The 15,153-nt window shown below is 39.7% G+C and overlaps 1 protein-coding gene across 2 annotated transcripts in view; it reads right to left on the bottom strand.

Annotated features, from left to right (window-relative positions):
- Nucleotides 1-8,262, bottom strand: part of Klhl6 (kelch like family member 6) — a 41,160-nt gene extending 32,898 nt beyond the window's left edge. The window contains exon 1 of one of the 2 annotated variants that reach the window (XM_052159155.1): nucleotides 7,833-8,262. In XM_052159155.1, the coding sequence (XP_052015115.1) occupies nucleotides 7,833-8,119 (287 nt within the window). In that variant the 5' untranslated portion in view covers nucleotides 8,120-8,262. The remainder of the gene's footprint in view (nucleotides 1-7,832) is intronic. The other variant, XM_052159154.1, reaches the window with a different exon arrangement.
- Nucleotides 8,263-15,153: the final 6,891 nt, after the last annotated feature.

Below are 15,153 nucleotides of genomic sequence, written 5' to 3'. Positions count from 1 at the left end.
TAATGGCAACTTCATTATCTAAAAGTTAGGGACCAGCCTCTGACTTAACTGAGCATTCCCTACACACAGACTTTGATCTTCATCCCAAGATGTAGAGAACCTGCTAGTAGCAGAGTATCCCTACTGTGGAGCACAGTGCTAGTCACATGCATATTCCAGAGTGCTCCCACTGCCAGCTATCAGACTGACCTGGACCACAAGTCTGAGATTTGGCCATCCATGATACAGAAGCCAGAAGGCAAGAGGAGAAAGTGGGGAACTCCTGCTAGAGGGCAATAGCAAAACCAGAGACAGAGGAAGGGCAGGATGAGGAAGAGGGGAAGTTGTTCAGGTTCTTGTTGTGCACAGATGCCAAGGCTAGGGCTCCAATCAGCATCTATGACACTTGCCTGGCTTTGGCCCTGAATGTGGACTTCTTTGGTACATAGGGAAAGAATCTCAACTTCTAGTTGGTCTTCCATCATAGAGAACTATTTTAAATTTCAAAGTACAGCACCCCCAAAGCATAAGCTAATCTAGCTGACACAGGGTGCTGAATGTAATAGCTATGGCACTTCCTGCACTGTGGTCAAAAGTTGCAGTGCAGTTTTCAGGGTTGAGCTATGGGAGGAGACTCTCACAGAAGCCTCTGATTGTCTGCAAGCCTTGGAGCAGGCAATCTTTTTGTAATGACTAGGTCATGTGCTTCATTTGTCTTCAAATATTTATATCATTTGAGTCCGTCGTTCCATACCTGTGGGAACAAGAGCTTCTGGAAAGAAGCTGTGATCTCAAGGGATGACTGATTGATTAGAACATCAGTCACTATGGAGAGCTTGGAATGTTACCAGTCCCAAATGGTGTTGAGCCATCATTAGTGCCCTCAATAGCCATTTTTCATGCCCTTCTTTGGAATGTACACTAACTTTTTCCAATGGAAAGGCTAAGAATCTCTCTCTCTCTCTCTCTCTCTCTCTCTCTCTCTCTCTCTCTCTCTCTCTCTCGTGGTTTTTCAAGACAGGATTTCTCTGTATAGCCCTGCCTGTCCTGGAACTCACTCTGTAGACCAGACTCAGAAATCCGACTGCCTCTGCCTCCCAAGTGCTGTGATCAAAGGTGTGCGCTACCACTGCTCAGCAAGGATAAGAATCTCAACAAATAGCATCCAAGGCCTATAGCTGTGTTTTCTCACCTTGCTAAGAACATAACTGACTCAATGTACCCATCAGTGTATTGGGCAAGCATGTCGACCCATTATTTCCTTTGTTCTGTTTCTATAGAAGCTTCATAAAATTGCTACCTCATTAGAACATGGTACTCAACAAGAAACCATATTCTGTGCTCCTAGGCTATGGTCTCTTAAATTTGCTTCCAGAATAAACAAGTTCTTCTGTTCATTTGAGGTGAGAACTGTTCCTTTTGTCAACACCTAGAACTTTCCCTAACCAGTTTCAAAGCATTTAACTTCATATGAAAAGCTGTTACAATAACTGTGCTAGTATTCACAATTAAGTAGCAAATGAATTACAATACATCCACAGTTTGACATTAAACTATGTCTATAGAAAGTATGGAACGACAGGAAAAATGCTTACACTATGTAATGGAGTTGGAAATAAAGAATAAGTGACAATGTGTGCTTAGAAGAAAGAACCTATAGTGTATTTAAATTTCAATAAAATACTTCTGGGTAATTTTCCTGTAAATTTATAGCTCAATACATATGGATGTTCAGTACATATTTATTAGTCTTTAAATATTTCTTCTTTTTCCCAGATTTGCCTTAATCAATATGACTTCTACATGCCACAGAAAACAAGGTTTAAAAACAATGTCAGTCTTACTGTGGTAGGTATAAGAAAATATATAAAATATAAAGGCAGGTTTCTGCACAGGAGGATTCTGGTAACTAAAAGCTGAAACAAAGAGCAGCACTGTGGGAGAGGGGAGATGACAGAGCAGAGGAATGATGCTGACACGAACCTAGCAGTCTCTTAAACACAAGGCTTGCCTTCCTGACATAGAAATGCCATCAATATTTAAAGACAATAGAAAAGGAAAGTTGTTTACGAGTAGGAGTCTTCTAGATCTGCTAGGAGGCTTCTAGATCTGCTAAGTCGTTATTTAAATCACATAGCTGGAACTGGAGGCCAGCCAACCACAGCCAGGGAGTTAACCACACCTGTGGGACAATGACAAAACTCTTTTTTTTGGAAACAAAGTTTCAGCAACCCACATTAATTTATGTACTGTGCAATTAGCATAGAGACTACATGGGCCAAAGCTTAAAACATTGGCCTCATGGGCCCTTACAAAACAACTGTGACAACCTTGATCTAAAGTAATCCATGGTTTCTAATTCATTTATGGTTAATACATATAGATAGTAAATTGTGGTCCCTTTCACACACACCCCTTCCCCTCCCTCACCCCTTTCCTCAGGTTGAAATGTTCTTATTCCCAAGTTCCCCTCCTAGTTTTTCTCCTCCTCCCTGTGTGGCCCACTAAGTTAAGTAGCATTGCTCTACAAGTGTGGAGGTGGAGGTTGGTATTTGCTGGAGTATAGGCTACTTATTTGTAGTTATCTTCTTCTCCAGCAACTGCTAATTGCCAGCAGACTTCAGGGAAGGCTGGACCTCCTCCCACATCCACAATGGGTTGTTGAGGAGATTACACTGGTGCAGACAACCAGAACTGCAGTGAGTTTGTGGGTGCTCAGTCTACACCATGTCTCCGGACATTTTTTCTGCACATTGCCCTTCCTCTGGGTCTCAGAATCTTGTCACCTCCTTTTCTGTGGGAGATCCTAGGCCCTGAAGGGAACCCACAACTGCCTTCTAAATTCCTGTTTATGTCAATAGATTAGTGCTGCTCTTGGAGCAGCTTTCCACGTTGCCAGTGGTTAATGCAGAAACCACCACTTTACCAAAAAGCCAGAAACAACCCATGTTTTTGATTTAATTTTTAAAGATTGATTGATTGATTTTTATTTTCTATGTCTATTTCCTTACATATCTCTCGGCATACCACATGTGTGTGTGGCACCTGAGAAGGTCAGAAGAGTGATCTGGATCCTCCTGCTTCAGCCTCCCAAAAACCTGCGTCACCATGCCCAACTACACTGTAACTTGTTGCAGTTTCTAGAAGGTCTCTCTGATGTGGCTCTCCCTACTTACATCCTAATAGGGCATTTTACACAGAGGTCAAACTGTGTCATGTTTCATGTTCTATGACTCCATGTCCTCCTCAGACCTACCGGTAAGATGCATTCTACTCCATAGCCAGTTCTAACAAAACCTTTCATGGTCCGATCTTAGGAGTCTCTCAGCTGCCCTGAACTGCACATCTACTCTATTTCTCCTGGTGATCTGCATGTGGGTGTGCATGCTACCTCTCCAGAAGGTTCTCCCGTTCAACTTCAAGTCCACCATGAGTCTGCCAGCCTAATATGCCGTCCTGAGCCTTGGGATGCCGCTAAGTAAATTGATACTCTTCTTACTTCTCCTGTTTGTGCACACTATGGTGTGTATATCCATATGTGTGTGTGTGTGTGTGTGTGTGTTCCTTTGTCCATTAATCCCTGTTTCCAGAAGAATCATTGAGTTTTAGACCATCTCCTAAATACTCCCAAACCAAAATGCCCTACATAATCCCACTTACTCTATATGACCAAAGATCTCATGGGTCTGTAAGTTCTTATTTGACCCCAGATATGGACCATTATATATAATTTTTTCATATCTCCCTCATGAAAGCCATTAGTTTTCAGCTTTATAATGTTTTAAAATCATAATGGTATCATTACTCATGTAATTAGTATGGCTTTTGCATTGAAAGTGTGGATAAGGTAATTAATGCATGAACTCCCAGACAGCCAAAGCAATGCAAAGTCATAGTAAATCGGCCAGTAAAAGGAAGTAAAGCAGAACTGACTGTCTGTCTTTAAACAGAAATTTATTTTTCTTTTTGTTCAATGTCTCCTTTTCTGGGACATTTCCTCTTCTAGCCAGAATTACTCAGACTATGCACACACACACACACACACACACACACACACACAACTACCTCTTTAGCCAAACTCCTAAATTAAGCTGATCATGTGTCCCAACTTCTTGATGCAGTTATTGGTCTAGGAATGGTAATTAAAGTCTAGGCAAATCAGCATCTTTCCCAGGAGCTTTTTATACTAAAAGCAGAGAAAATCCCTTAGTTCCCTCTGGAGCCAAAGCTGCAAGAAATGAGTCTCAGATCTACCAGGAAACAAACTTCAACCATGTGGCAGAAGTCTGAACTGAGAAGTCAAACAGGAGGTACATCCAGGGGAGAAGTGAGGAGAGAGAGAGAGAGAGAGAGAGAGAGAGAGAGAGAGAGAGAGAGAGAGAGAGAGAGAGAGCATCCTGACTGCCCTGAAGGCCTGGGATTCTGTCTTCCCTAGTCTCTGCCGCATTCCAGTCTTCCTATGATTTAGTAATGTGCTAAAGCTGACCTCATTTGAATTCCTACCAATTGGAATCTGTAATTTTACTACTGTTATGAATTGCAATATAAATATTTTTGGAACTGGAGATTTGCCAAGGGAGGCATGGCCTACAGGTTGAGAACCTCTGCTTTATACTATGGTCTTCAGGATTCTATAGCAGCTGGGCTCCTCCTGACACAGGCTGGATGGCAGAGATCTCAACTACCGCCTGACCTCCTTGCACCTGTTTCTTTGCTTCTCTATACTACTACACACATACATTTATCTTCTCAAATAAGCCAGAGGCATTTCTGATCACAAAAACTAAACAAACAAACCAAAACTGAATACTGTCATATGCAACATGTTTTTAAGCAAACAGATTAATAAATAAACTGTTTTATTAATTGCACTCTGTGACAACTCACTTTCAAATGTAGATCTGCAAATCTTTAGCTGCAGATATGGCTGCTGGGCCTTAGAGAGACCAAACAGTTGCTCCCAGATTTACAGAGCCAAGAAGCTAACTTTTAAAGCTTACTATCTTTTGTTCATTTCTCAGTCTTCACAAAAATGCATTTTTCTCCAACTTCCTTGTTTCTCCCAAGACTTTAAAATAGATCCACAAAGGGAAATCAGTGTCTGGGTGACTAATATTGTCCCTGTTTGGCTGACACATTCCTACCCTATCATTCTTCTGGTGCACAAATACATTCTTGCAATTGCTTTTCTATGTGTGTGATGAGTAGGACCAGCAGGTTGTTATGAGTTCACCAGTTCCCACATATTTATTGACAAGGCCAAGGACTAAGTTTGAGGGAAGTGGCACCTGCTCTGTACCACAAACAGAGGTTGCTAATTTCGATCTGCAGTGGTGTTACGACGATAACAGATGTCTCACCCCTTCCAAAACCTTAGAAACAAAGGAAAGAGACAGTGAGTCACTGTCAGATCCAATGCTGATCCTTGGTCTTAGGATTCAAGTTGACTTTTTTTTTTTTTCAATTAACTGGAACCTAGACTTCAGGCCCCCACATGTAAGAAGAGCACAATATATTGTGCACAAAATTGTTGTGCACAAAATTGTACATTAAATGGGCTGAGTGTATGTGGTAGAAAGCCTGTCCTCAATGAACAGAAAACAGAGTCCTATCGCCAGAGTCCTGTATTTACTATAGGAAGAAAACCTATAGGAAATACCTAGATGTAGTTCTAAAGAAAGCCTGAGAAAGTCTGCATCACACCTCTGTGTGCTCCACCTTCTCACTGCCATACTGACTCTGAGGACCAGCAGAGTGTTTTCTACAGTAGCAAGGATAGAATATGTGAACTAAGACACCTGCTGTTTATAAGGAGAAGCCCAAGAACCAAAAAAAAAAAAAAAAAAGTGATGTCTCAAGGGAAGACAGCCAATAATCCTATTGCTTAGCAAGCAAGCACACTTATGAAACTACCAACCAATGATAACAGTTTTTCAAACTTAAAACATAAAGAATAAACTGAAAATGAATACCCAGGGCACTGAGACAAACTGACTTCCATTCCCTGCTGAATGGGAAAGCTAGTGGCCAGTACAGGGCAGGATAAGCAGTGTGTTTGTGTCAACCCCTTTTTATGACCACGCTTATATATTTTACCAAGATCTCAGCAGTAGCCAATAGAATGATACTCCATACTTAGTGGCAGCTCGCACTGCAGTCAAAACAAAGACTTTTAGAATGTGTGAAGTCCTTGGTCCTGCAAAGACCAGGTATATAATGTGAGGTTTTCATTTCCTCATCTGAGAAGGGGGCGTCTGTACCTTCATCATGCCAGTTCAGTGTGAAACCATGATAATTGCTTGTGGTAGAGAGCAGGCATGACTTCCCTCTAACTCACATAGGCCCTGCCCCTGGCCTTGTCAACATATGGGAGCTCTTTACATACAACAACCATCTGACTCTGCTCTTTGAATTCTAAATAAAATGCAATCTTACACACACACACATATGAATGATCTGAGCTATATATGTATATATTTGCTTGATGTTTATATATTTGATTATATAAAATCATATTTTATTTGAAATATGTGATTTTTGAAAATATCATATATATTCACATGATACTTTCTTAAAATCCTCAACCAGAACTGAGAGGTAGGAAAATCTTACTAAAATATAGAGTAGTTTTTTTTTTCTACTTTCCAAAATACCTCCCTTATCTACACCATCCTTACCCACTTGTTCTCTGTCATGACCACACACATGTTGACAATGCTGGTTCAGCTGTATTCATACAAGGTTTCAATAAAGATTTTATGAACAAATGTATCTCCCAGACACCATGTAAGATCTTTTCACTCAGAGGATCATCACAACAATGATGAAAGGAAATTGTCACCATCCTCATCTACCAGTTGACAAAACAGAAATTCAGAGTAACAGGAAACTCACCCAAAATCCCACGACCAGGAAAGGCTCAAGTGAAATGGAAACAGGTCTTCCAACCCCAGGTCACCTCACTATGACACCACAGAGCCTTTCACACCCAGAAACTCCTTGCATTGTTTGTCCTTCCCACCTCCCCTTACATACCAGAAATCCTTAATTTCAGCTAGTTATGTGGTAACTCCAAGAGTGAGGCCACATTCTTTTTCTCTACCTCTACTGATGAACAAAGACAACATGTTTTAAACTCATTAGTCAAATTGAGGAAAGAGGGGGGACATCCCCCTGGCTTAAGTAACTTCACATACTTAAAATAAAGGACATATTATATATAGATAGATAGATAGATATAGATATAGATATAGATGAGATATAGAGATATAGAGATATAGAGATATAGAGATATAGAGATAGATATAGAGATATAGAGATATGTGTGTGTTTAAAGCATATTTTAAATTTTATCATTACTAAAGTACACTTGCCAAAGTAAAAGAGAACAAAACATATTTTTAAAGTATGTTAGCTTGACTCTAAGAGATGATAAAGGATATTAAGACAAGTAATTAAATATTTCAAAGAAAACTATCAGAATGATGAAATCAGACCAAGGATGATATGAAAGATTCCAAGTAATAAATAATAAAGTACTGCTTCTAAATGGTCCCAGTTTCTCTTGGCCTAAATCAAAACTCTAAAGGTTGATAGTTTCCTTTTTTACATTTTAAGTAGGCAAAAGCCTTAGCGTATATACATACATATTTATATTATACATAATACATAAGGTAATATATAATATAATGTGATACTTAACATATTCAATGTAGGAATATATATATCCATAAATGTAACAGCAAGCAATCAGATTAAGCTTGCTCCGGCTTGTAGATTGTAGAGCTCTCGCATCTACAGATGATTTCCTTGCAATATACATGCAGTTTGACTTGGTTTCAAAGCAGGCTGACCTGAAATAGTTGCTGGCTGCAGCAAGCACCACGCGATGGCAAGAGAATTCCTGAATGTCCACACACAAGACGACATCTGTCAAAGCATTTTCCTCTCGAAGCGTCTCCAGGCCGTTCTGGAGAATTAAAGAAAGTCTCGTGTCGTCAAATTTTACCTTCTCCCCAGTTAATATTTCCACCAAGTCTTCCCGTTTCTGGGAGGACTTGTCTGTAGTGAGTGCTAAGGGTCCTTCCAAGCTCCTCTCCACCACATCGCTCATGGTGCAGGCGCCTCTTTGTCCTGCCATCAACGTCTAGACTAAAGGAGCTGCCAAGTTTGGGGAGGTCACACTGCAGAAGCTGAGCGGATTTCCTGCACAGGCTCCTCCGCTTATCACCAGCTGTCACACATACATAACAGGAAGTCTCACACTTTCTCATCCTGTTACAAACGCCACCAACTCCTCCTCTTCTTTCAGTGGTCTGTCACAGGGTTAGGAATGTCTTCGAGTGGGTGTGTAGAGCAGGGGTCTGGGAGAGGAAGGGGAGCGTCTCTGTATCTCCCAGGGGTACAGTTGTGTCCTCTTCCACCTCACACTCACAGGCAGCAAACCTCTGCTTCCGGTTATTACCTGTTTCCTTACACCTGCTTCGACAACCCAAGAAAGACTTCAGGGAGAAATACTTCAGGGGTTTTCTCTGTCTCCCACTGTCTGGAACCTCTTTGGAGTCTAACAACCTTCCTTCCTGAATTTTAGGACTTCTCTAACACATCCCTTCAAACTTCTCCATCTTCCTTCTGCAAACCAATTCCAAGGGCCTAAGAATCACATGCTCAGATTTAATCAAAGCTCTGACCTTACTCCTGGTCTCAGCCTTCCATATTAGTTACATAGTTCTGATCACATTATCTGACTGAAAATATTTAAGGACCAAAAGGTTTATTTTGGTTCAGGACTTCCATCCATTATGCCTGGAATGGGATGATGGGATAGTGGATCATTCTCCAACATTAACACAATGTGGTATATGTTGTTCACATGGTGGTAGATCAGGAGGGTACCCCCAACCTTCAAAGGCCTTCCCCAAACAACCTAGTTATACCAATTAGGCTGTACTTCGTAAAGGCTCCATAGCCTCCCTAATAACACCAGTCAGCAGACGAATAAGCATTCAAAACAGGCTTATGGCATGAAATTTCAGGTTCAAATCATAAAAATGCTTCTAATTATATCCTCTGGTAATGCTGAAGACAATGCACAATGAACGAACATCTTCATGGCAATTTATATGCCATACTCACTCAAATATTAGACAAGAGGCCAAAACTGTTCTACTTCCTTACCTCCTCCCAAACATACACACAATAGAATAAAATTCAGTTTCTCATTCATGAGTATGAACACCAAACTCCTTTGTTTTATCTTTATTTTTCACATGCCTTAAAAACCGCTAATGTAGCCAGATGTCCCCTTCGTCTCCTTACGTAACATTTACCTAGTAGGTGGGCACAAACGGCATTGTATCATAGGTTACATGAGTAAACACCAAATGTTACAACAGTTTATGTATATGTTGTGGCTGTTTGAATATGCTTGATCCAGGGAATAGCACTATTAGGAGCTGAGGCCTTGTTGGAGTAGATGTGGCCCTGTTAGAGGAACTGTGTCACTATGGGTGTAGGCTTTAAGACACTTGTCATAGCTGTTTAGAAGTCAGTCTTCTCATGTTTGCCTTTGGAATGAGATGTAGAACTCTCAGCTCCACCTGTATCACACCTGCCTGGATGCTGCCATGTTCCTGCCTTGACAATAATGAACTGAAACTCTAAATCTGTTAGGCAATTCTAATTAAATATTGTCCTTTATAAGAGTTGCTTTGGTCGTGGTGTCTGTTCACAGCAGTAAAACCCTAAGTAAGACATATATCAACCTAAATATATTCTAAGATTCATCATTAACTAGTACAGTCTTTATAGGCACTGATAAATTAGTTCTTTGCCATTGAAATAAGCCAATTCAAGCCAGATTAGAGTATATAAAGGCAAGTTGATTTAGAAGTTGCTCTCAGGTGAGTTCACTGACCCCAAGAACCAAGGCCCTTCCAATAAAATACATAAGCCACTAACAAAAAACTTGTCTGTTTGTTGAATTTGTTTGCTAGTTTTTGAGACAAGTTCATGCTTTCTAGACCCAGATGTCCTGAAACTCACAAAGGTTTACTGGCTTCTGCCTTCTCAGTGTTGGTATTAAAGGTATGTACCACCATGTCTGGCTAGCAAAAACTTTAGGGCTGTGTAGATAGTCTATATATTTCTTCATCAGTTAGCTTTATGGTGCATACATGAAATAGACTCTTACCATAAAAGTGGGTAGTTGTGATGGTTAATGTTGATCATCAAATTATCAATATTAAGAATCACTTAGGTTCATATCCCCAGCACCCACATGGAAGCTGGGTGTGGTAGTATTTATCTGAAATCCCAGTACTATGTGGTAGAGACGGGAGTGATAAAAACAGGAAATAAAAGTGATCAGGCAGTTTTAGGGCAGGAAATTCACTCATCAAAGAGTAAACCTCAACCCTACCACAAAGAACTATAAGCAACTAAGGAATGCTGAGAGTCGGAGAAATAGTCTACCCCGGGGGAGAGTACACCAGCTGTACACTACCAAGATGGTCAATCTGGAAAAGATATATACAAGTGACACTGTACAGACTGAGCAGTCTGTATTTATGCACTTAGGAATATATATGTGCATACGTATGTATGTAACAACAGTTCACAAAAAAGGTGGCTGTGGACTTGAAAGCAAGTGAGGAGGAATGCATAGGAGGGCTTGGAGAAAGGGAAGGGAAGGAAAACGTGATGAAATTGCATTGCAATCTCAAAAATAAAAGAAAAAATTAAAAGCAACAGTAAGATATCTTGTAAGAATGGATTTTTAAAAAAGAAATGCAAAGAGGATCTGAAGACAAAATAATTTAGTACTAGTGAATTCGAAGCCTTATTGTATAATCATTATCATCTTCCTAGTTATTCTCTTCCAAGTTATGGTCACACTAAACAAGGACAGGCCCTTGTCTCCTACCTCAACTTAAAACTGCAAAGATGATGTTAGAATATTCAGCTCCTGTTGTTAAGCAATTTACTCTGAGATAAAACCTCCATCTTAGAAGGAAGAGTCTTAAGAAAAAGGATGTTCTAAAAGAAGGCAAAACATTCCATCTTTCAGGGGAGCTCCTTAAGCTCAAAAAGTAAACAACTCAAAAATTTTAGAAAGTCTCTAAAAACTGAGCAGATATACCAGGCCCTCCCTCCCCAGTTCTATACAGATAATAAGGATTGCTAAGATACAGTTTCAAATTGGCCACATTTCCCAGTAGACTCTCAGACCAACCGAGTCGCTTGAAAGACACAAGGACCCATCAAGCTGCCTGGAAAAGACACTCTCCAGACTGTTCAGCCAACTGAAGGTTGCAGGAGTGAGCGTTGGTAATGTAGCTGCTCCTGTGAGTAACTGCTCACCCATACTCCTGTAGGCAGCGCAGAGAAAGCTCATAGGCTCACCAATCAGACTTTAGAAGTATCCTTATTTTAGTCTGTCACTGGTTCTCTATATGAGTGGGTAGACATTTGTGAATATTGTCACACAACAGCTCCCAAAGAGGAGCAAAGGAATAAGTTAGATCCACACCTATATTTTCTGTTCTCTCACCCAGAAATGAAGGAGGGACACGATGCAGAAAGGGCACCAATGTAAGGTGAGGCTGCATTCGAAATAGGAGACAGCATTTGTGCTCAACAACGCGTGGCCTGAGTTAACAAAGTTCATGCTGTTTGGTACTTAAATGCAACTCTGGGCAAGCTGCAGTGCTGTACCATGAGTATCTGGGTAGTGTCCCAGTCTCAGGTAACTAAGAAAATTCAACACCAACTGATTTTTTTCTTTTTGCAGTAATAGTGCTTATAGGCAGATTATTAGATGTGTAATTCTTATTTAGATCCTGAGTCTTAAGAGGAAAAGTAGTAAACAATATTCACATTCATACAGCATTGCTTACAGTTGCCAGATGGTAGAAGTAAACAGGTGTTAGCCAACATATGCATGGATAAATAAAATTAGCACATACATAGAATGGGATATTGCTCTACCTTTTCAAAGAACAAAATTTTAGCCTATGTTGTGATATAATTAACCTTGAAAACATTATGCTAAGAAAAATAATCCCACTACTAAAATACAAATATCGCTGGGCAGTGTTGGCACACGCCTTTAATCCCAGCACTTGGGAGGCAGAGGCAGGCGGATTTCTGAGTTCAAGGCCAGCCTGGTCTACATAGTGAGTTCCAAGACACCCAGGGCTACACAGAGAAACCCTGTCTCGAAAACAAACAAACAAACAAGACAGATATCATTGGATTCTCTGCATATGAGGTACCTGAAATAGGACATTCTTAGAAATAAAAAGTAAAATGGTGATTTCCAGATGCTGAGAGGACAGAGACATAAAAATTCTCATGAAATTTGTACAGAGTTTAAATATTGCAAGATGTAGAGCATTCTGGAGATTGGCTATTCAACAATGTGAAAGTAACACCACTAAAACACGCACCTTAAAATGTCAATATTTTACATCATCAACCACAACAACAACAAATAAATCAGCTAAAGAAGAGATCATTCTTTCTAGGTTTAGCATATTTAGAATATTAAGTGGATGTATTCCAAAGTATAGCCTTATATCAAATAGTGTTAGACTTAGATTTGAAATTGAAAATTAATGCAAGTTGAATCTTGAAGCATTTAAAATTAACAAAGATGATTTTATGTGTGAATGGTTATAGAGGTTTGATTATACTGCCTGAAATGTAGCTAGTATGGACATTTGTAAATAAAGAAAACTTGAATGTGAACTTTACTCCATGATATTATTCATATTGTGTTTCCAACATGTGATTACAGCATGATACTCATGTCCTTCTTTTGGGGAGATAGATGTGAAGCACCATGATATCTGCCGCTTTTTTTCAAGTGGTTCAACAAACAAGAATATTTTACACAGGTGGAAAAAGCAGTAGATAAGTCTCTTCTCCTTTAGTATTTCAAACGTAAAATGTTAGCGGAGTTACATAAGGATGACAGGAAATCTCCAGCATGGACCATAACATGGTTTGTGTATAATTTGTCCCCCAAAGGCTCAAGATGAACATGGGTTACAGCATGGCTGAGGAAATCTCAGTGTGTAAAAAATAGGACTTTCTGAAAGATTAATATTTTTCTTTTAGGGAATATGGTCTTTCTTTCTGTATGCCCCCACAGAATAAGTTGTCCTATATGAGCCTGACACTCCTCTAATCCCCTCCAGGGGATTAGCGATTCTGACTACTCTTGCTGAGAACCCTCCTAGTGAAATCATCTGCCCTGAGGCTGGTGAGGGCCAGGTACATACCAACATCATCCTCCTGAACCCCCAAAACCACAAACCAATCTTGCTTCTTACAAATTATCAAAAGTACTCCAATACTTTGATTAGTAGCATAAAACTTACCCAAAGCAATGAAGCCTCAAAAACTGCCAACATAGAGTGCTTGGTGTCACCACTACCTGTGCCACTGACACTGCCAATCTTACCAAAAGGTCCACCTGAGTACAACAGCCCTCAGAGACGGTCATTCTGGATGCACCGTCAGCAGTAATGGCATGGACCTGCTCAGCTGAAGTGAAGAGCTGGGTACAGGAGAGAGTTGGGAGCTAGGGACTGGGGACTTCCACTCTGTCTCATTGCGAAACAGACAGGTGTCCGTTCACCCTTAAAATACTTCAGCCAGGGGAAAGAGAGGTCATCAAGTCCACTGAACCTCAAGCTACTGATTATCAGCAGCGTGCCTCTAGACAAGAGATGAGAAACAAGAAAAATAATGGCAAAGAAGATTTGCTTTTCTATTGGTTCCATGTCATCTGTATCCATGGGGCTATGATCAACTTTACTGAGAGATCCCTGAATTTGAAATAACCAAAGTATTTCTAGACTCCATACCTTACTGATATAGTAAATATGATACAGTAATTCTAATCTTACGAGGTTCCTTTAAAACATGTAGAAATATTAACACATTGCAAATGCAGCTAATATCTTTTAGACAAGCTCCAGGTTGTCTAATAACAGTCACTAGCACTGCTCAGCATTGTGCATGCAAGTACAGAAGAAGAAGGGACATTATTAAACACTGCTTACTAGTCAGTCTAGTTCAACATCACATTGGTTTCTTTTCCAGGTACTAATTTGGCAAGTTAAATAAAGGTTATTGAGGTTTCAATGTTAAGCACTCCATGGGCATTTTATAAATTGTTCCCTCCAAGTGCTGGGAGGTAAAGGTATGTTTTTTGATTCTAACTGGGATTAGAAAATTTAGCCATCATCTTTACAGAGGATACTTGAGAGGATTTTTGAGTGTTTGTATCTGAAGTAAAAATCTTACCTAGTGTGGAAGAGAGAGTTTGAAATCCATTGCCCAGTTTAGGGGTCCAGCAGAGGCCTGGGAAGGAGAAGAGCAAAACACTATCAGGAAGGGCTTAAACTCTAGACGCACATAAATGCGAATTTAACTCCTAATTCCTGTATTAACAGACTGTGGCCTTGATGATTTGCTCAAATTTTTCAATGTTTGGTTTTTCTCATCAGTATGACTTTCTGTTAAAGAAAATTATTTTAAGAAAGTTAAAAGTAATTTACATATCAATCAGCCAGTACCAAAAACGGTTTTCAGTATATCTAGAGGGAATTTCTATCTCTGGTTTTTTTTGTTTTTTTGTTTTTTTTTGCATATGATTTAGAAATTTCGTTATTTAACAGTAGTTGGTATTTATTGGGTATTACTAGACCAGGTGCCAAGGACATTCTATAGCAACTTCTCACCTAATAACCCCCATGAGAGATCATTAGAGAAAGTAATTTGTATGTCTAAATTAGACAATACAACCTTTTCACACCTCTTTTCTTCATCTTTGGGATCTTTTCTGGGTTAATGTCATGTACAAGGAAATACTAACAAAAGAGATTTTCAAGTTGGTCTTTTTCCAAAATTTAAACTTAACTGATATTTACAAAATGTCAAGGCCGTGCTCTCTGCAGTACAGACACAAGACACAGAAATGAATAGATATTTCCCCCAAGCCTCCAACTTCATAAGACACACATGTGGACAGAAAAACTCTGCATGTAGAATGTGCAGAAAACTATAGCAGGGAATAAGTCCAAAATTCTATTGACACATTTAGGCAAAATCTTTAATGATACTTTTTTAGAGTTTTATACTGTTCTTCAACTTAGTTGTTTC

This window comes from Apodemus sylvaticus, chromosome 15 (assembly GCF_947179515.1).
Source record: "Apodemus sylvaticus chromosome 15, mApoSyl1.1, whole genome shotgun sequence".
NCBI classification, from domain to species: domain Eukaryota; kingdom Metazoa; phylum Chordata; class Mammalia; order Rodentia; family Muridae; genus Apodemus; species Apodemus sylvaticus.
The sequence above is the reverse complement of the archived record's forward strand: the minus strand, read 5'-3'. Positions and strand labels throughout refer to the sequence as shown.